This window comes from Pantherophis guttatus, chromosome 3 (genome assembly GCF_059756535.1).
Source record: "Pantherophis guttatus breed Tessera chromosome 3, ASM5975653v1, whole genome shotgun sequence".
Lineage (NCBI taxonomy): Eukaryota > Metazoa > Chordata > Lepidosauria > Squamata > Colubridae > Pantherophis > Pantherophis guttatus.
Genome location: NC_142065.1, coordinates 10,144,546 through 10,166,253, shown reverse-complemented (window position 1 = coordinate 10,166,253; position 21,708 = coordinate 10,144,546). Strand labels below are relative to the sequence as shown.

Here is a 21,708-nt window from a genome sequence, read left to right as displayed (position 1 = left end):
AAGGCTTTCAACTGTAAAATAGGAATAGAACTCATCATCTCTTTTGGTATTGTTCTGTCCTTGTCTCACACACGCACACAAACAGTCAGCCAAGGGTTAAATAAAACTTGCAGACAATAAATTCCTTCGATAACAGGATTGGCAGCAACCCAGTAGCTGCTTGCCAAGAACTTTACTCACAGAGGGAGGTGTTCCTCCTCCGTCAGATAAACCAAAACAAATACACAAAGCCACAGAATTGTCAAGTTCAGTCTGTATTAAATCCAAGGTAGGCAGATAATGTAGTTTCAGAGATACAATGCGACTCGCTAGTTGTTTAGTTTTGTCCGTCACAGAGCCTGAATGGCCACCACACCCCCTTTTATCCCCTGTGGGGTGTGGTCCAGTGACTCAACTTAATCTCTGGCACACCTCCTTTTCTGCTGCGTGCGCTTGTCTCTCCAATGCTGGCGTGGATCCAGCCAAGACTTATCTCCATCACTGTCCGACTGCGACTGCTCGGCGATACCTGGCTCTTGGCCAATCTCTTCTCCTTCGGGAGACACCTGAGGCATTGCCAGAGAGGAGGGTCCTGGAGAGGGAGGCCTGACCAACTCCTCTCCTTCACTTTCGGAGCCTTCTCCCTCCGATAAGACGGGCTCGGGGGTCGGAGTCACAACAGGTATCTAGGCCAGTACCTTAACCACTAAACCAGTGGCTCCTAAACTTTGAGTACTTATCTTTTTTTTTTTTTTTACAAGATTTCTGATCTTAAAAGTTACCTAAGAGTAAATACATCAAAGTCTCCCTCCTTGTTACAGTTACTCCATTGGACGAGGTACGTTAGACTTTTGGGCCTGTATCTATCTATATCAGTGGATTTTTTAAGAAATGGGATACAAAGAATTTGGGATCAAAATAAAACCAATAAAAGTTAAGTGGAAGTGATGTACACAGATCCGTATGTCCTATTGCAACAAATCCTTAAAAACCTATTTGTGAGCTGAAACAAGCAAGGCAATTTGGGGTACCTTAATGCACTGAGACCAAATTGCAGGCGCAAAGATCAAAGAGAGAAATTTTGCTGGAGGGATCTGAATGGATATATAGGCAGAGTTTGTTGATTTTTATATTTACCGATTGTCTTTGTTAAACACCGAAATGTTTTATTGGGTACTGCTCTCTGTCAACTTTGGAAGCCATATTATGCCGGAAGCTTCCAAGCTGCCACCTTCTCATGTGTGGGAAAGTAGGAAGGGGGATTTATTTGAGGGTTTGTATTTAGACAAAATAGCATAGCATTCTTCCCGTCGGTCAAGGTCAGGACGAGCCTGCATCTGGAGAAGGAGTGGTTGGAGTGCTGTCTCGAGATGGAATGGATGGTGATTGGAGCATGTGATCGATTGAGGAGTGAGGGGATGGCTTGGGCGGTTTTGATTTACTGAGGGAAAACCCGGAACTCTCAGATTCGGGTTTTCCCAAGATGTGCCAGTATACCTACTCTAATAAATGGAACTTTGAGAAAATGCTTACCTCAGAGTTTTTAATTGGAGCAGAGGTTTTTCTGGAACGCTGTCACTCTCAACCTTTGAGAATTTTTAGTAGTTAGTCTCTAGAACTGTGATGGCGAACCTATGGCACACGTGCCACAGGTGGCACATGTAGCCATATCAGTGGGCACGTGAGCTCAGCTCCAGCTGATTTTCGGGCCTTCTGGGCCCACCAGAAGTAGGGAAACAGGTTGTTTCCTGCCTCCAGAGGGCCTCAGGATGTGGTGGAGAAGGCCCGTTTTTCTCTCTCACCTGGCTCCAGACCCTTTCTAGGAAGCGAAAATGGCCTACCCCACCACCCTGGAGGCCCTCCAGAGGCCAGAAACAGCCTTTTTGCCAACTTCCGGTGGGACCAGAAGGCCCATTTTTTGCTGTCCCCAGCCTCCAGAGCCTCTCTAGGAGTCTGGGGAGGGTGAAAATGGCCCTCCCCACCCCCCTGCAGGTCCTCTGGAGGCTGAAAACAGCCCGTTTGCCAACTTCCGGTCCTACCGGAAGTTAGCAAATGGGCCATTTCTGGCCTCTGGAGGGCCTCCGAGGGGGTGGGGAAGGCCGTTTTTGCCCTCCCCAGACTCCTAGAAAGGCTCTGGAGCCAGGTGAGAGAGAAAAACGGGCCTACCAAGCCATCACGTGCCAGGAGCGGAGGGGAATCGTGCGTACATGCTAAGGGTGCATAAAATTATGGGTGTAGGCACACAGACGCACGACCCCCCCGACCCCCCCTCCTGGCACGCGATGGCAAAAAGGTTAGCCATCACTGCTCTAGAAGGACTTATTTTTGAGATTTTTAAAAATTTATTTACTTATTTTGTCAAACATGTACAAGATAGCAGGTATAGGTATAAACCAGGGTGAAATGCTACCAGTTTGCACCGGTTCAGGTGTAGTGATTAAAAAAAGCTACCAATTTGTCCGAACCGGTATTTCCGACGATCAGCTGTGCCGCACAGTTTATATTCGCTAGAAAGCAGGAAATCCTGCTTTTTAGCTAAGCTAAATCACGCGGCACAGCTATTTCCCCCCCCCTCGCTGTTCTACTTACCTAGTGAACAGGGGTGAAATGTTCCCAGTTCGGACCGGATCACTGGATCCGGTAGCAATGGCGGCAGGTGGTTCGGAGAACCGGTAACAAAAATCTCTGCGTCTCCCCCCAACCATGCCCAGCTTTTTAAAATACTTTTAAAAGCATTTTTTGGTCGGAAGAGGTTGTAGAAAAAATGCTTTTAAAAGTAAAAAAAAAAAGCCTCTGATGATCGTGCGGCTCAGCTGGGATCATCAGAGGCTTTTCAAAGCATTTTTTTCTGCAACCTCTTGGCCGAAGAGGTGGTAAAAAAAATGCTTTGAAAAGTCTCTGACGATCCCAGCTGAGTTGCCTGATCGGCAGAGGCTTTTCAAAGCGTTAGAAAAAAGCTTTGAAAAGTTTAAAAAAAAAAATTGGCCATGCCCACCCAGTCACATTACCCCCACCACCACCAAGCCACACCCACAGAACCAGTAGTAACAAATTTTACATGTCACCCCTGCTAGTGAAGTCTTCTTTTTCCGCGCGAAGCGTGTGCTCGGTGTGAAATGCGCATGCACACGCAGCATGCTTTTGGTGCACACTCTGCATGTGCATGCACAGCGCGCATTTGGCAAGCAGCGCTCATGGGCGGGCAGCGAGTCAGTGGCAATCTGCTGAGGATTTCACCACTGGTATAAACATAAACATTAAAAAAAGGAAGTAAGTACAGATAAATGGGGACAGGAAGACAGGGACGGTAGGCACGCTGGTGCTCTTAAGCACACCCCCTTTACGGATCTCTTAGGATTGTGTGAAATGGATTTTAGCAACTGTTTAAATTATATTCCAAAGTAATTGGATGAAGGTTATTTAAATTAGTTTCAAAACCGTTTAAAATTGCACTGCAGATTTATGAGCCAAACGAGCCTGCATGGAAGATTTTTTGACTGTATTTGATGCCAATGTATCTTCTATTAGATTTAACCCCAATTTTATCTCCCTTTGGGTTCCCAACCTCACCCCGCCTCCCTGTCCAAAATATGTGTTGGATTTATAAACACTAGGTTTTTATAACCACTATGCTAATCTGATCAATGCTAATCTTCCAGGACACAAAGTAATTAAATCACTGACTCCTAAAACCTGTCATAAAATCTTTTTTAAAAAAAAAACAAGCAGCTTTTTTGGGCAATAAATTTGAGTTATAGATGGCTGAAATTAGTATAATAAAAAAAAAAAGAAGAGTGAACCAGCAGCTGTGACTCAGAAATTATGAATATTGTAAAATTCTGCTTTACTTTGGTTGGTTGGCAGATTTTTTTTATCTCACCTGTACTATTTTTATAAATAAAAACTCAAGGCGGTGAACATTCATAATGCTCCTATTTCTCCTCAATCTCCTATTTTTCCCACAGCAACAACCTTGGAGGTGGGTTGAACTGAGAGAGAAGGACTGGTTTTCATATCTAAGGCAGGGCTAGAACTCACTGTCTCCTGGTAATTGACCCAACCAATTGACCCAAAGTCACCCAGCCAGCTTTCATGCCTGAAGTGGAACTAGAACTCACCATCTCCTGGTGATTGACTCAAAGCCACCCAGCCAGCTTTCCTACCTAAGGTGGGACTAGAACTCCCCGTCTCCTGGTGATTGACTCAAAGCCACCCAGCCAGCTTTCATACCTAAGGTGGGACTAGAACTCCCCTTCTCCTGGTGATTGACTCAAAGCCAATCAGCCAGCTTGCATACCTAAGATGGGACTAGAACTCCCTGTCTCCTGGTGATTGACTCAAAGCCACCCAGCCAGCTTTCATATCTAAGGTGGGACTAGAACTCCCCGTCTCCTGGTGATTGACTCAAAGCCACCCAGCCAGCTTTCATACCTAAGGTGGGACTAGAACTCCCCGTCTCCTGGTGATTGACTCAAAGCCAATCAGCATGCCTAAGATGGGACCAGAACTCCCTGTCTCCTGGTGATTGACTCAAAGCCACCCAGCCAGCTTTCATACCTAAGATGGGACTAGAACTCACTGTCTCCTCTGGTGTCTAGGTCAATGCCTAAACCACTAACTAAAACTGGCTCTCTACATCCATGCCAAAAGGCTCCGTACTGGGTATTGGATGAAAATTTCATTTCAGTCAATGAAGGAGTCACAATCTTATCATTTGAAGTGAAACCAAGTCATCATAAACTTTGGAGACAGAAGGATCAGGCAGATCGTGCAACTCACTTTCCCTATCTGAAGAAATGCTATCCCTCTATTATTTTTGCCAAATATTTCTCTTATTAGGGGAAGTAGGGAAGGCAGTGGAAGATCTTTTGAAAGGGATAGATCAGTGATGGCTAACCTTTTTGCCGTCACGTGCCAAAAGCGGGGGGAGTGTGGGGGGATCGCACACGTGTGTGCCCACACCCATAATTCAATGTGCCCCGACCCCCCACGCATGCATGCGTGACACTTCCCTGCGCTCCCCCCACTTTTGGCATGCGAAGGCATGGTAGGCAAGGTAGGTGTCAGGTTTTGATATCGTCTCAAATAAAATAAATAGCATTTCCAAACAGATAGTCTTTGAAGAAATCTTTCATTTTATTAAGCACGACAATCTGCCCCCGATTGTGGCGTAGCCAACTCTGACTTCCTGCCCCCACACCTTCCCTTTCCGTTCCCCAAATCTCTGCATCTCATTGGCCTTCTTCCAAATCACTCTCCCCATATCTACTACTTAAGTTCCCAGGAATGTCCCCTTCCCTCTCATCTCCTAGGGGATATTATCTTCAAGGAAAATAAGTAGGTGAAATGTCAAGTGTCCTCTTGCCAGATGCCCCCTCTTCTCCTTCTTATGTCAGCACTAGAGTAAATGCAGGTTGAAGTGCCTGTTTTTCTCTGTCCCCAGTGGCTTTTTTGGAGCCTGGGGAGGGCAAAAATGGCCTTCCCCACCCCTTGAAGTCCCTCTGGAGGCCAGAAATGGTCCATCTCCCGACTTCCAGTGGGACCGGAAGGCCCGTTTTTCGCTCTCCCCATGGTCTAGGAGCCTGGGGAGTTGCGAAAACAGCCTTCCCCACCACACGGAGGCCCTCCGGAGGCCGGAAGCAGCCTGTTTCCCAATTTCCAGTGGGCCCGGAAGGGTCAAAAATCAGCTGGCCGGCGCACACATGCGCACTGGAGCTTAGCTAGGGCAACATTCGAGTGTCCACCGATATGGCTTCGTGTGCCACCTGTGGCATGCGTGCCATAGGTTCACCATCACTGGTATAGATTTAAGAAATCCTTGGTGCTCTCTGGACTTGGTTGTTTGCTCACCATCAAGAACTCCACAGTTCAATCCCTAGTTATAAATATTCTCTACTCTCGGAGGTATAGATTCTCCAGAAATACCCATCTCAGTACATTTAGGCTAGATTTGCCTATTGGAGAAAACCAGGAGTCCTGATTACTGGTATCTGTAGTTTTCTGAGGTCCTTGGTGCTTTCTGAGCTTGAAGGTTTCCTTGCAGACATTTCATTACCATATTACGTAACATCATCAGTGGTACAAGGAAGGAGTGGGTAATTCCATTATCTAATTTTCTGGGACAGAACAATAATGTATATTGAACCAGAGGCTAAGCAAGCAAGCTGGGTCTAACAAGAAAACTAGCACTGAACAAGTTTATAACATTATAATTCATCCGATTGATCATCCCTAGGCATGATGAAGCATGTTATAAAAGAATTCTGCCGGTCTCGTTAAGTAAAATCAATGTATACAGCAGTTTGGCCACTTTAAGATGTGGGTTCAATTCCCAGAATTTCCAGCCAGCATATGAGCTTCCCTATTTATATGGTCACAATTTGATGGCATTATAATCAATCAATCAAGGAAATTTCCTCTCTCTGTGTGTCTCTCTCTTTCTCTCTCCCCTTCCTTCCTTCCTTCCTTCCTTCCTTCCTTCCTTCTTTCTTATCTATCTATCTATCTATATCTATCTATCTATCTATCTATCCATCCATCCAACTATAGCTACATTTCAGGGGTGAAATCCAGAATTTTTCCCTACTGGTTCTGTGGGCGTGGCTTGGTGGGCGTGGCAGGAGAAGGATATTGCAAAATCTCCATTCCCACTCCACTCTGGGGCCAGCCAGAGGTGGTATTTGCCAGTTCTCCAAACTACTCAAAATTTCCACTACCGGTTCTCCAGAACCTGTTAGAACCTGCTGGATTTCACCCCTGCTACCTATCTATCGCAATGTTTCTACGTACCTACATCCATCTATCTATCTATCTATCTATCTATCTATCTATCTATCTATCTATCCATCCATCCATCCATCCATCCATCCATCCATCTATAACTCTATACCTCACTGTTTCTACCTACCTACAGTACCTACCTATCCACATCTATCTATCTACCTACCTATCTATCCCGCTATCTATTTATCTATCACTGTCGTTCTATCTACCTATCTATTCATCTAGATCTATCTATCTATCTATCTATCTATCTATCTATCTATCTATCTATCTATCTATCTATCTATCTATCCTGACTAGCTTTCTATCCATCCATCCTCCAAGAGCTGACACCAAGTTGATGGTGCATAATCAACCAACCAATCGATAAGCTTTTCTTGGCCTGCTTGTACTCTTGTCAAGAATTATTTTTTCATTTCTTTTCCTACTTCCCCTACCTTTGGAAAAGGGAGAAAAAGTACAGAAATGTCTTTTTAAATTTTGTAGTCTTATAAAACTTTTATATGTGTCAAACTTCAAAAGATTTTTTCTTCCTCCTCCTCCTCCTCCTGAGAATAAGGAACACTATTACTGCAAGAACTGCCAAGATGGAGCCTGTCATCTTTCAGGCAAACAAAATACAGAGAGAGTTGTGACATTTTTGTCAATCTCCCAGCTTTGATGGGTTTTTTTTTCCTCCTTTATACTGTAGATGGAGAGAAACACGTATACTGCATTCCTTTTCTGCAACTAGAGTTGTTGCTAAGTTTTGAAGAACAATTTATGAAGTTCTTGATGAGATGGCTTCATTTATTTGATCAAGAGAAGGGCGTAGGTTGACTTCTGTAGTGTTTGGATGATATGGGTGGCAAAGATTACCATTTCTCTGGATAGGTGGCCTTTTGCAACCTTCTGGTAAGCAAAGTTACAATGGCACTGAAAAAAGGGACTGATGACCATTTTTCACACACACCGCCATGATCTAGAGATCAAAATTTGGACGCGTGGCAACTGGTTCATACATATGACAGTTGCAGTGTCCTGGAGGCCATCTTTTTCTTTGGATCTTCAGGGCTGCCACACTTAGTGCTGTGGGAAAGTGGGAGGGGGATTGTATGGAGTTGGTAGAGATATCTAGACATAACAACATTCTTTTCTCTGGGAGTCAAGGACGTTCAGCCTGCACCTGGTGAGGCGTGACTGGGAGGCATCTCCAGTTGGGACGGTGGATTGATTGGACCATGAGATAGACATGTAGGTGCAGGGGAAAGGACTTTGATTTTCTTTTGGGTGGGGAAAACCTGGGAGCTTTCAGATTCGGGTTTCCTCAGATGTGCCAATATGACATCTCTAATAAAATGGAACTTTGAGGAACTGATTGCCTCAGAGTCTTATTTAGTTGGGGGTGTTACTTGGATCCCTGACATTGGGTCATGTGATTGAGTTTTACCACCTTCCGACAAGCAAAGACAATGGGGAAGCCAGGTTCACTTTGCAACCGTGTTACTAGCTTAACAACTGCAATGATTCACTTAACAACTGTGGTAAGGAAAGGTCATAAAATAGGGCAAAACCCACTGAACAACTGTCTTGCTCAGCAATGGAAATTTTGGGCTCAACTGGGATTGTAGGTCAAGGACTACTTGTACAAATGGTTACCCTGGGTACTTGTGAAGAAATTATTTATTTTTTGCTTGCATGATAGCAGTGTTCCAATATTTGAGGGGCTGCTACAAAGAAGCAGGGATCAACGTGTTCTCCATAGCACCTGAAAGCAGAACAAGAATCAATGGTGTCAGGGTTCTTGAAGATCCAAACAAAAAGATGGCTTCCAGAGCCAACAGATGGATGGAAAATAGTCAAGAGAGAAGCAGCCTAGAACTGAGGAGAAATTTCCTGACAGTGAGAATAATTAATCAGTGGAACGGTTTGCCTTCAGTTGTGGTTGCTCCATCACTGGACATTTTCAAGAAGAGATTGGACAGTTATTTATCTGGAATGTTGTAGTTTTTTCCTGCTTAAGCAGGGGGTTGGACTAGAAGACCTCCCTTTCAACCAGTGGTGAAATCCAAATTTTTTTACTACTGGTTCTGTTGGCATGGCTTGATGGGCATGGTGTGGCTTGGTGGGTGTGGCTTGGGGGCATGGCAGGGGAAGGATACTGCAAAATCTCCATTCCCATCTCACTCCAGGGGAGGGATACTGCAAAATCTCCATTCCCATCCCACTCCTGGGGGAAGGGTATTGAAAAATCTCCATTCTCACCCCACTCTGGGGCCAGCCAGAGGTGGTATTTGCTGGTTCTCCGAACTGCTCAAAATTTCCACTACCGGTTCTCCAGAACCTGTCAGAACCTGCTGGATTTCACCCCTGCTTTTAACTCTTGTTTTTCTGTAGTTCTGTTATTCTGTTCCCTTATTCTGCTTCTGAAACTCCTGAACAAGATTAGGAAGCGATCAAGTTGACATGAAGAATAAGCACCTTTAAGGGTGTCCAAATAGAATTTAAGATCAGGTCTTTTCCTTTAAAATTTTCACTCAATCACTTTCAGAAAAGGTGGGTTGGCAGTATAGAGTCTCCCGCCATGTCATGTGTAAGACCCCTTTAAGTGATGTCTAGAAGGCCTATACCCTTAGTAAGGACTTTTAAGAAATGGATTAGAAATGCCCGCAATTTCTGAGATCACAAAATCCAATTAGATTTGAGGCCTGCTTCAATCCAAAACTCAAGATTTGGGGTTGGAAAAAAAATCAAACTGGTGACATCTGAGTCATTTTAAAACATTTTTTAAAATGCAGAGAAGAGCAGCAAAGGAGGTTGGAGGTTAGGAGGTTGGAGGTTAGGAGGTTGGAGGCTAAAACATAAAGAACGGTTGCTGGAATTGGGTATGTCTAGTTTAATGGAAAGAAGGACTAGGGGTGACATGATAGCAGTGTTCCAATATCTCAGGGGCTGCCCCAAAGAAGAGGGAGTCAAGCTATTCTCCAAAGCACCTGAGGGCAGGACAAGAAGCAATGGGTGGAAACTAATCAAGGAGAGAAGCAACCTAGAACTCAGGAGAAATTTCCTGACACTTAGAACAATTAATTAGTGGGACAACTACAACTTGCCTCCAGAAGTTGTAGGTGTTCCATCATTGGAGGTTTCTAAGATGATGTTGGACAACCATTTGTCTGAAATGGTACAGAGTTTCCTGCCCTAGCAGTGGGTTGGACTAGAAGACCTCCAAGGCCCCTTTATTCTGTTCTGTTAATTTTGTTCTTATAATTTTATCGTGATGCCTCTACACCTGCATTGACGTGTCTATGAAATCCTCAGCTGTCTTGAATTGAACTGAACTTTATTTACTCATTCTAAAAAACAAAACAAAAAATAGAAATGCCATCAAACCCAAGTTTCTGGCCTCCATTTTATTTTCAAGAGTGCTTCTTAGCTCCAGGACATTCTCAGAACTTGTTATAGGAAGCATCCCAGGAGAACATTGGAGAGTGAAGACGTTCACCAATTTTTCCTTTGGTAAATGAGCGTTGTGAACCTGGGCATTTCTACCTTGGCAGGGTTTTGATACAGATCCCATGAGACCATCTCAAAGTTACCCCTATGGTCAAAAGATTTCTCCATCCCTGACTTCAACAATACTTTGCTGCCTGGTATAAATAATTCCCTATCCAGATAAAATATATTTATTTATTTATGCTGAGATGTAGAAAAGCTCACAACTCCAAAATTATTCTGGGCAGCTTGCAGCAAGCTAAATCAAAGCAGGAAAGGAAAAACAAGAACGAAATAACAAGAAAATGCTGTGCATCTGAAGAACCCACACTAACAAAAACCTATAGGGCCGTGATGGCGAACCTACGGCATACGTGTACCGGTTCTGTGGGTGTGGCTTGTTGGGCGTGATGTGGCTTAGTGGGTGTGGCTTGGTGGGCATGGCAGGGGAAGGATACTGCAAAATCTCCATTCCCACCCCACTCCAGGGGAAGGATACTGCAAAATCCCCATTCTCTCCCCACTCCTGGGGGAAGGATATTACAAAATCTCCATTCCCACCCCACTCTGGGGCCAGCCAGAGGTAGTATTTGCCGCTCAAACTACTCAAAATTTCTGCTACCGGTTCTCCAGAACCTGTCAGAACCTGCTGGATTTCACCCCTGCCAGAAACCTAAAGAGCAGCAGGCTGGCACGCACATGCGCACCAGCCACCTGGTCTTTGTGTTTCTGGTGCTCTGGTGCGCACACATGTGCACGCATTCTGGTTTGGGCACTTGGTGCCGAAAAGGTTCACCATCACTCGTATAGGGCTCTATAAACTGTCTCCCTGTTGTGGCTCCGTTACCTGAGCCTGTGTCATCGGCAGGAGAGGACTCCGAGAGTGAAGGAGAGGAGTTGGCAAGGCCTCCCTCTCCAGGACCCTCCTCTCTGGCAGTGCCTTCGGTATCCACCGAAGGGCAAGAGATAGGGCCAGGGCCAAGCACGTCCACGCAGCCACAGATGGACAGTGATGAGGGTAATGAGTCTTGGCTGGATCCACGCCAGCATCGCAGAGATAAGTGCGCGCAACAGAAGAAAGGGCGTGCCCGAGATTAGGCTGAGTCACTGGACCACACCCCACAAGGTATAAAAGGGAGTGTGGTGGCCAGTCAAACCTTGTGACGAACAAAACTGAAAGCTTCCACGCCATTCTGCATTGCCGGACTTTTGTTATAGACTTTGCTGGATTATCTCTGGACTTGATTGACTCTGTAATTATTGAGCTGTTTCTTTTGATGTACCAAAAGTGGGGAGAAGTTATCTCTCCTCTTCGTACGTAATAAATTCTTGGCAGGCAGCCACTAGGTTGTTGCCAAGTTCCGTTATCATAAGGAAAAGGATTTTGCCGGCTGGTTTGGTCTTTAACTCTTGAACGTCTGTTGGTGTGTGTGTGTGTGACGGGGACAACAACTAGGTTTTTCATCCAGCACATCATTGAGGTAGACACCACAACAGGTAGATACATCAACATTCAGTTTAGCAATGAATATTTCCATTCTGATTATCTTATGGATTTGTCTGGGGTGGCAGTAGGAATCCTTCATCCTATGCTATAGGAGCAAGCCTACTGAGATACTAAATTTTACTGTGGATTTATTCCAACTCAAGAACCTTCCAAGAACATTCAGTGTGATGAGGAGTTTTAGAGACCAAAATCATTGTCTGGATGTGGCTTCATTTTTTTCCCTATTTTTTATGATGAAGTGATCTCCTTCCCCCTTTTTTTGACTGAGTTTAGTTTCCCTCTCTCTGGCTCCTGAGATATGTCAGTTATGAATCCTGGTGACTTTTTTCAGATACTGGTAGGGTCTAGCCAGGATAAAGCTGGCACCGCTAGACATGTTGGAGCCCGAAGCTTTGAATGGATTGACAATTGAAGGCACCAGGACACCGTGAGTTCTACACCCTCTTCCCAAAACTGACTGGCAGGAAAGACAGTTGGATGACTTTGGGCCAGTCACCAGGAGACTGTGAGTTCTAGTGCTGTCTTAGCCATGAAAGCCAGCTGGGTAACTTTAGGCCAATCACCAGGAGACTGTGAGTTGTAGTCCCACTTTAGGCATGAAAGCCAGCTGGGTGACTTTGAGTCAACCCATCTCCCTCAGCCGAACCAACCTCACAGAATGACAGAACAGAATAACAGAACAGAATGACGGAACAGAATGACAGAACAGAATAACAGAACAGAGTTGGAAGGGACCTTGGAGGTCTCTTAGTCCAACCCTCTGCTCAGGCAAGAAGCCCTACACCATTTTAGACAAATGGTTGTCCAGTCTCTTCTTAAAAACTTCCAGTATTGGAGCATTTACAACTTCTAGAGGCTGATTGTTTGTTCTCACTGATAGGAAATTTCTCCTTAGTTCTAAGTTGCTTCTCACCTTGATTAGTTTCCACCCATTGCTTCTTGTCTTGCCCTCAGGTGCTTTGGAGAATAGCTTGACTCCCTCTTCTTTGTGGCAGCCCCTGAGATATTGGAACACTGCTATCATGTCACCCCGGTCCTTCTTTTCATCAAACTAGACATACCCAATTCCAAATTGTTGTGTGGAAAATAGAAGGAAGAAGAAATATTCGTTATTATTTATGAATGTTCACCTCCTTGAGTTACTTACAAAGTAATTTATTTTATTTATTTTATTTTATTTTTAAATTTGTATACCCCCCTTCTCCCTGAGGACTCAGGGCGGTGAACAGCCAAGTAAAAACATAAACTACAAACATTAAAATACAATTAAAAAGATATATATATAAATTTGGCCCCATGATTAAAAACAATAACAGACAATTAAAAACATTTTAAAAAGTGTTAGGCCAGCCCGGCTTGCTGGAAAAAGAAGGTTTTTAATAACGGTGGGATGAAAATAAATTAAATATTAAATAAATTCATGTCCACAGCAGATGTCAACAGAGCTGGGATATAATATTCTGGGCCTCCAGTAGCTTAGTCAGTGATGGCCACTTTTGATACTGGACAGCCAAGGGGGAAAGACTTCCAACTTCACTATGGTGAAGTTTATGGTGATATTTATCGATTGCATTGTCCTGCTTTACTGTAGCGTCCCAGTGATTTAATTATATTGTTTTCTTGTACGCTTCTTTACGTGGAGCGTTGGTGACATTCTGAGAGTTCAGCAGCTGCCCAAGAAGCAAGGCAGAGAGTGGAAAAGATTTATTTTCCCCTAAGCTTTCAAATCAATCATATTATTTTAGGATTCTACCGTACAGTTTTATAGGGCCATTTATTATGTTGCAGGGTTTTATTGTAAAGTTTTACTGATTTAATGATTGTGCTTTTCTGTGGTTGGTTTATTTATTTACACGTTCGATGCAGTGAGTTCTGACTAAGATTTGGGGCTCTAGGAACTACTCAGGAAAAGGACGCTTTCAGCAGTGGACAGAAAGCAAAAATGACTTTTTTGTGGGGGGGTTTTCCTGTGAATTCACAGACACGTTCCTCTCGTTTCTGAGCAATCACACGGAAGTGATTGTCCCCTGTTTTCATCACAGTGTTGTCTTCTTTGACTTCTTGATCTATCAGCAGTTCAGAAATCGCCTAGTGGTCTCTCATTCATGTTCTAGAACATTCCAAGCCCGCTTATCTTTTTAAGATCAGCCAAACTACAGGATCCTACCCTGGGAATAAAATACAGGTAGTCCTCAAGTTACCAGAGTTCATTTAGTGACCGTTCAAAGTTACAACAGCACTGGAAAAAGTGACTTACGACTGTTGATATCTCTCTGCATGAACAGAGGGATAGAATCAAGATCACATGAAGTGTTAATATCGCTTTATAATGCCTTGGTAAGGCCACACTTGGAATCCTGCATTCAGCTTAGTTGCCACGATGTAAAAAAGATGTGGAGACTCTAGAAAGAGTGCAGAGAAGAGTAACAAAGAGGATTAGGGGACTGGAGGCTAAAACATACGAAGAACGGTTGCAGGAACTGGGTATGTCTAGTTTAATGAAGAGAAGGACTAGGGGAGACATGATAGCAGTGCTCCAGTATTTCAGGGGCTGCCCCAAAGAAGAGGGAGTCAAGCTATTCTCCAAAGCACAAGAAGCAATGGGTGGAAACTAATCAATGAGAGAAGCAACCTAGAACTAAGGAGAAATTTCCTGACAGTGAGAACAATTAATCAGTGAAACAACTTGACTCCAGAAGTTGTAAATGCTCCAATATGGGAAGTTTTTAAGAAGAGACTGGATAACCATTTGTCTGAAATGATATAGGGTTTCCTGCCTACGCAGGGGGTTGGACTAGAAGACCTCCAAGGTCCCTTCCAGCTCTAATCTGACAAAGAATCTGAATGGTCCAAGCAAATTGGCTGGTAGATAAAAGTCAACAGGTAGGCTCGATTTAAATCTCTTGTGAGGGCAAGGGGATTTGAGATTGATGACGTATTTGACCCCTCCTTCAGGCTCAGCCTGGTCATCTCCAACATCACCCATTCCCTCCATCTTGGTCCCCCTCCTCTTCCTTGCTGCTGCTTTCCCCTTCCTGTGTTGTGTCTTCAAAGTCTAAATTCTAACAGGAACTTGGCAAAGGCAGAAGGTAGGCCGTCTCAAAGGAATTCACCTCTCCTTCCTTGGTAGGAGCTGGCAAACCAGTAGAGGTTGCTGTAACACAAAAATATTGTTAGAGGTTCCCTTCTTCTCAGGAACTGAAGGCCAGTTCCTTCCCTCGAGTTCAGCCTGGTCATCTCCTACTGTCATTACATCTTGTAATGATTACAAGGTCCCTTCCAGAGTTGGAATTTCTGACAGATGGCAGTCCAATCTCTTCTTGAAAGCCTCCAGTGATGAAGCTCCCACAACTTCTGAAAGCAACTTCTGTTCCACTGGTTGATTGTTCTCGCTGTCAGAAAATTTCTCCTTATTTCCAGGTTGAATCTCTCCTTGGTCAGTTTCCATCCATTATTCCTCTGTGGCAGCCCCTCAAATATTGGAAGACTGCGATCATGTCTCCCTTGGTCCTTCTCCTAGCCATGCCCGGTTCCTGTAACCGTTCTTCATATGTTTTAGGCTCCAGTCCTCTAATCATCTTGGTTGCTCTTCTCTTTACTCTTTCTAGAGTCTCAACATCATTTTTTATAGTGTGGTGACCAAAACTGGATGCAGTACTCTAGGTGTGGTTTTACTAAGGCTTCATAGAATGGTATTAGTACCTCACTTGATCTTGATTGCATCCCTCTGTTAATGCAATTTAGGATTGCATTGGCTTTTTTGGCAGCTGCTGCACACTGCTGGCTCATATTTAGCTGGTTGTCCGCTAAGACTCCAAGATCCCTCTCACAATTACTGCTATTGAGCCTGATTTCACCCAGTCTATCTGTGTACTTTCGTTTTTTCTTGCTCGGTTGTAGAACTTTACCTTTCTCTACATTGAATTTCATTTTGTTAGATAATGTTAGAATGGTCACTAAATAAATGTTTGTAAGTCGAGGACCACCTGTGATAGCATTTTTACTGAAAAGAATGGATCCCACCAGCACTCAAATTTCTAATCTCTTCTCTCCCCTTTTAGATGCTAACAAGATTTCTCTGTTTCCTCTCTTCCTGTCCCATCCAGGTCAACGTCTTCATCTCCTTCGTTTTCCCAATGGCGGTTATCTCTGTCCTCAACACCATCATAGCTAACCAGCTTATCATCATGTTCAAGCAAGCGGCCCAAGAACACCAAGTGTGCACAATTGGAGGACAGCAGACCATGCTTAGCATGTCCATGGAACCTGGCCGTGTTCAAACCTTGAAGCATGGAGTTCGAGTTCTACGTACGTACCTCTCTGATTTGAGGCCACCTTCCTCTTATCTGATATTCAGTTTATCCGTACGGCTGAGGCCTTGCCCCTGTGGCTTGGAAATGATGTATTGTTTCTTCCAGAGAAGAAACTTCTAATACTCCCAACAGTTGGGTTGGGTCCAAGTAGTGCTTGATGCCTGTTTGTGGCACTCCACAATGACCTGAAGGGGGCAGTGTTGCACATTCTTCGCAAGAGATCGTCCTTTGGATCCCATTGTCAACAAACTAGAAAAAACAACAAAGATGATAAGAGGTCCAGAAACTATATTATTATTGATCATCCCACAGTCAGCCAGATGTTCAGACTGGGTTTGGCATTTCTGTCTACCTATCGAGTCCTTACCAAGGACCTGTGATAGGCAGATGTGGATTTATATTATCATTATTTACTTTATTCATTAAACATGAGACACAGTCAACTGAACATTCAAAAATGCATCACAAATACCACTGACTGGTGCTAATGGTTGATACGGGTTGCTGCCAGCGTCCTAGGTATCAACCAAGTACCTTCTTAAAATATACGATGTTCCGAGTAGCGCAGTTTTTTGCAGTTCCACTGGTGTTATTGCAGGAAGCTGCAATTTCTTGATGTATTTTGTAAAATTCTTGGACATGGTACCAAGTGCCCCAATGACAATGGGTATCACTGTTACATGTTTCATCCATAGCCATGTAGTTTCGATGGCCAGGGCGCGATATTTCGTGATTTTTTCCAGTTCTTTTTCTTCTACTCTGGTATCTCCTGGTACAGCGATATTAATAAACTGTACGCTTTGGCCCTCAACGACCGTGTTATCTGGCGTGTTATGTTCCAAATGACTATTATTATTATTATTATTATTATTATTATTATTATTATTATTACCCTGTTTCCCTCAAAATAAGACATTCCCCTGAAAATAAACCCAATCAGGCTTTTGAGCACATCGCAATAAGGCCAAGCACTTATTTCAGGGTTCAAAAAAATATAAGACAGGGTCTTATTTTGGGGGAAACACATTATTATTATTATGATGATGATGATGATGATGATGATGATGATGATGATGATGATGCGTATGGCATCTACAGAGGTCAAGCAATCACTGATATACTGTACAAATATTAATTTAAATAAATATACAATGCATATGTATGTATGTTAATTTGTAACATTCCATGCAATCCCTGCCATCAACACTTTGTTACTAGAGGAAGCTGTGCCATTGGCTGTATCTTGAATTTGCAGATAAGGAAAGAGTGATAGCTTACATAGACAGACAGACGTGTGTGTGTGTGAGAGAGAGTGAGAGAGAGATGATAGATACGATAGATAGATAGATAGATAGATAGATAGATAGATAGATAGATAGATAGATAGATAGATAGATAATAGATAGATAGATAATAGATAGATAGATAGATAGATAGATAGATAGATAGATAGATAGATAGATAATAAATAGATAGATAGATAGATAGATAGATAGATAATAGATAGATAGATAGATAGATAGATAATAAATAGATAGATAGATAGATAGATAGATAGATAGATAGATAGATAGATAATAGATAGATAAATAGATAATAAATAGATAGATAATAGATAGATGATAGATAGATAATGGATAGATAGATAATAGATAATAGATAGATGATAGATAGATAGATAGATAGATAGATAGATAGATAGATAGATAGATAGATAGATGAATCACCATTTAACCATTGCTTGGTTTTTAAAAAGGCATAACAATCCATATAGATTTTTTTCTACAAACGCAATTATGAACTGTATATGTATTTTTCCCAAAAATACACAGTTTTCACCCATTTTCCAATAGAATATGCATCATTTTCTATGATAATAAATACATCATAAAACTCAAAGAAATACACATTTATTTAAAAAATTGGAATACAATCACGTATTATTAATTTATTAATCAAACTATGTTAAGATGCCTAAAAGAAAAAGGCAGTAACATAATTCTCAGTACTGCCTGCATAGTATTGTCCAAATAATGTATCCAAGGACAGCGAATTCTTGCTCTACTTTGAACTATCACTCTTCCTTGATCTGCAAATTTATTTAAGGTACAGCCAATGGCGCAGCTTCCTCTAGTTATGAAGTGTTGATAGCAGGGATGGCATAGAATATTACAAATTAGCATAAAGACCTTGCTAATTGATTACTCATTTACCAAGACATGGCTAGATAGATGAGTGAATAAAATATAAGATTGTGCCTAATAATATCAGAGAGCATAAATAAGCAGGGGGAAAAAGCCTCATCCAGTTCTGTCTTCTGAAGAGAGGAAATGTGAAAGACATAATAACAAATGCAAAAAACCAAGATTACGTTGAACAACGTCATTTCATCATTTCTCCATCCTGATCCAAAATTTAGCAATTGGTATAAAATTCTGTTTGTTTTACAGAAAGAGCTATTCCTTTGTCTGTCATGGAAATCATAATATAGGTCGTATATTTTATGTATTTATTCTGAGCTCTGGTGGCGCAGTGGTTAGAGTGCAGTACTGCAGGCTACTTCTGCTGCCTGCCGGCTGCCTGCAGTTTGGCAGTTCGAATCTCACCAGGCTCAAGGTTGGCTCAGCCTTCCATCCTTCTGAGGTAAAATGAAGACCCAGATTGTTGGGGGCAATAGGCTGACTCTGTAAACCGCTTAGAGGGGGCTGTGAAACACTGTGAAGTGGTATTTAAGTCTAAGTGCTATTGGTATCACATTGGCTGCCGGTGGGGGGAAAGGGGGGTTGGGGTTGGGATTGGGAAACCGAAAGAATTACTTTGTGCTTTGCGCAGGGACTTCAGATTTCGCCTGACTTTACTGCACCCAGTTTCTCTCAGTAAAAGTTCTTTTGATTCAACTCAATGGATTCAAGAGTGTTGCTTTCCTGAGGGGCCGACTGGGGCAGGTATGACAACCAGTTTAAGTGCAAACGGAGTCCATAGCAAACTATTAGTTCACTTAATGAATACTACATTTACTTAATGACCACCACAAAAATGTTGTAAAATTTCACAATCATATGATCGTAATGGCTGCTTGTTGAAGACTAATTGTACCAGATCTGCTGCACAATTCCAGGTGACCACCAGATGGAAGCAGAGTTAGACTGTTTATATCTCTTTGCTGCCACCGAGTGGCCATTTCAGGAGCTACAGCCCAGACCTATCAACCTTAATGAAGTCATTTAAATATGACCCAAACGTCATTCTCTTTTCAAATCTGGCTAAGGCCTTTCATTGAAATGCAGCATTAAGAGTGTTGACAATGTCCCCTGAGCAAAAAAAAAAAAAAAAAAGCTGGTTAAAATTCAAATAGAGAGATGGGTTTTTCAAGGCAGTGTGCCATTTGGGCTTCAATAATTGAAATCAGGAGCCGCAATTCTGGCAAGTTTCACACTTCAGTAGAAAAACAAGTCATCAGCTTGTATTCCAAGTGGTGGAATAAGAGGTTAGTGCCAAATACCCAACAATTTTTGCCAACAGAAAAGCATTACAATTGGCAGCATCTCATAAAGAATTGAATAAGAGACTGAACAGACTCACATTAGAGTCTGACATAGATGCGAATCAACCAGATAATCCTAAAATTCTGGACTAGACAGGGAAGTTAAAAACAAACAAGCCAACGTCCCAAGGACTGGTAAATTACAGGGCTAAAATATCATCATTATGATTATACAGTCCTCAATGTATGACCATTCATTTAGTGACTCTTCAAAGTTACAACAGTACTGAAAATGAGATTGCGATTGTTCCTTGCACTTACAACCATTGAAGCATGCTAGTGGTCACATGATAAAAATGTGGGTGTTTGACAATCAGCATCTATTTACGATGGTTGCAGCATCCTCAGGACACATGATTGCCATTTGTGACCTTCCCAGCCAGCTTCTGACAATCAAAGTCGATGGGGGAAGCCAGATTTATTTAATGATGGGTTGGTTCACTTAAAAACTGCAGTGATTCACTGTCAGACCTGCCCCAATCTGATCCTTTGGGAAAGAAAGACCCTCGACTCCGTTTGGTTGAAGCGAAAGGTTCTTTTACAAAAAGATCTTGGCTACAGTAAAATCAGGCAAGCTCTGGCTTTCCCACGCACAAAAGATACAGAAAGGTTTCCCCTCATCCTAACCCTCCATCCGTGACCAGTCTGTCTTTAGCCAATCGAAATTCGCCAAAGTGTTTTGAGAATGCTGAGATGTTTTGGAGTAATCCACATTCTTTCTCAGGGTGCCCGGCCTTGGATGCTGGTACAAACTGACTCCAAACGTCTCTGGTCTTTATCACCTGTCATTCCCCCCCCCACTCCCTATTGTCCATCACATACACACACAGCATTATTGCCCATCTATGCTTCCCTCCTCCCCTCCCGAGCAAAATCTCCATTCCCACCCCACTCTGAAACCAGCCAGAGGTGGTATTTACCGATTCTCCGAACGATTCAAAATTTCCGCTACCGATTCTCCAAAACCTGTCAGAACCTGCTGGATTTCACCCCTGGATTGAATCATTGCAGTATAAACACTGTGGATTAGATAAATATACAGAATGAGCATGGCGGCCTAGCGGTCAAGACACTGAGCTGCCGACCGAAAGGTGGGCAGTTCAAGACCCAAGTGCCGCATGATGGGATGAGCTCCCGTTCCCTGCTCCAGCTCCTGGCCACCTAGCAGTTTGAAAACATGCAAATGCAAGTAGATAAATAGGTACCACTTTGGTGAGAAGGTAACAGCATTCCATCTTGGTTTATAATTATGCTGGTCACATGATTTAGGAAATGTCTTTGGATAACGCTGGCTCCTTTGGCTATGAAACAGAGATCAGCACTGCCCAGCTGTAGTTGGACACAATTGTTTTCCCTTTGCCTTTTTTTTTTACCTTACAAAATGAGTAGCTAACTTCATTATTCCTTCCCTCTCCATTTCAGGTGCTGTTGTGATTGCCTTTGTGGTGTGCTGGCTTCCGTACCATGTGCGGCGGCTTATGTATTGCTACATCTCAGAAAATCAGTGGTCAGAGTAAGTAATTTGATTCCTATTGTTGTTTTACAGAGATGAGCAGGCTAAAAGTCTAGACCAGTGATGGTGAACCTTTTCGGCACCGGATGCCCAAACTGGAACGCAAGTGCATGTGAATTCATGTGCGCATGCCAGAGCACCGGAAACTTGGAAGACCAGCTGGCCAGCGCGCACGTGCCTGTTTTTTGGCCCAAAAACGGCCTGAAAATAGCCTGAAAAATGGCCTGGTTTTGGCCATTTTGGGGGCCATTTTCCAGCCACTTTTTGGGCCATTTTCCGGCTGTTTTCCAGGCCTTTTTCCAGCATTCCACCACTGGAAAGAAGGAGGAGGAAGAGGAGGAGGACTGTAAGGTCCTTGGTGCTCTGTATCTTTGGGGGTTTTCTTACAGATGTTTGGTGACATCATCAGGGCTAGAAGAGAGTGGGGTTTGTGGAGAGGAGGAGCAGGAGCAGGAGGATTGGGAGGTCCTTGGTGCTCCCTGAGCTTGGTGGTTTTCTTGCCAACATTTCATTACCCAACTAGGCAGGAGTAGGAGGATTGGGAGGTCCTTGGTGCTCCCTGAGCTTGGTGGTTTTCTAGCCAACATTTCATTACCCA

At 43.2% G+C, this 21,708-nt stretch overlaps 1 protein-coding gene across 1 annotated transcript in view; it reads left to right on the top strand.

The window, feature by feature from the left end:
- NTSR1 (neurotensin receptor 1) overlaps positions 1-21,708 on the top strand; it is a 209,540-nt gene that overhangs the window by 184,722 nt on the left and 3,110 nt on the right. The window contains exons 2-3 of the mRNA XM_034441330.3: positions 15,847-16,048; positions 21,020-21,110. Of these exons, the coding sequence (XP_034297221.2) occupies positions 15,847-16,048; positions 21,020-21,110 (293 nt within the window). The remainder of the gene's footprint in view (positions 1-15,846; positions 16,049-21,019; positions 21,111-21,708) is intronic.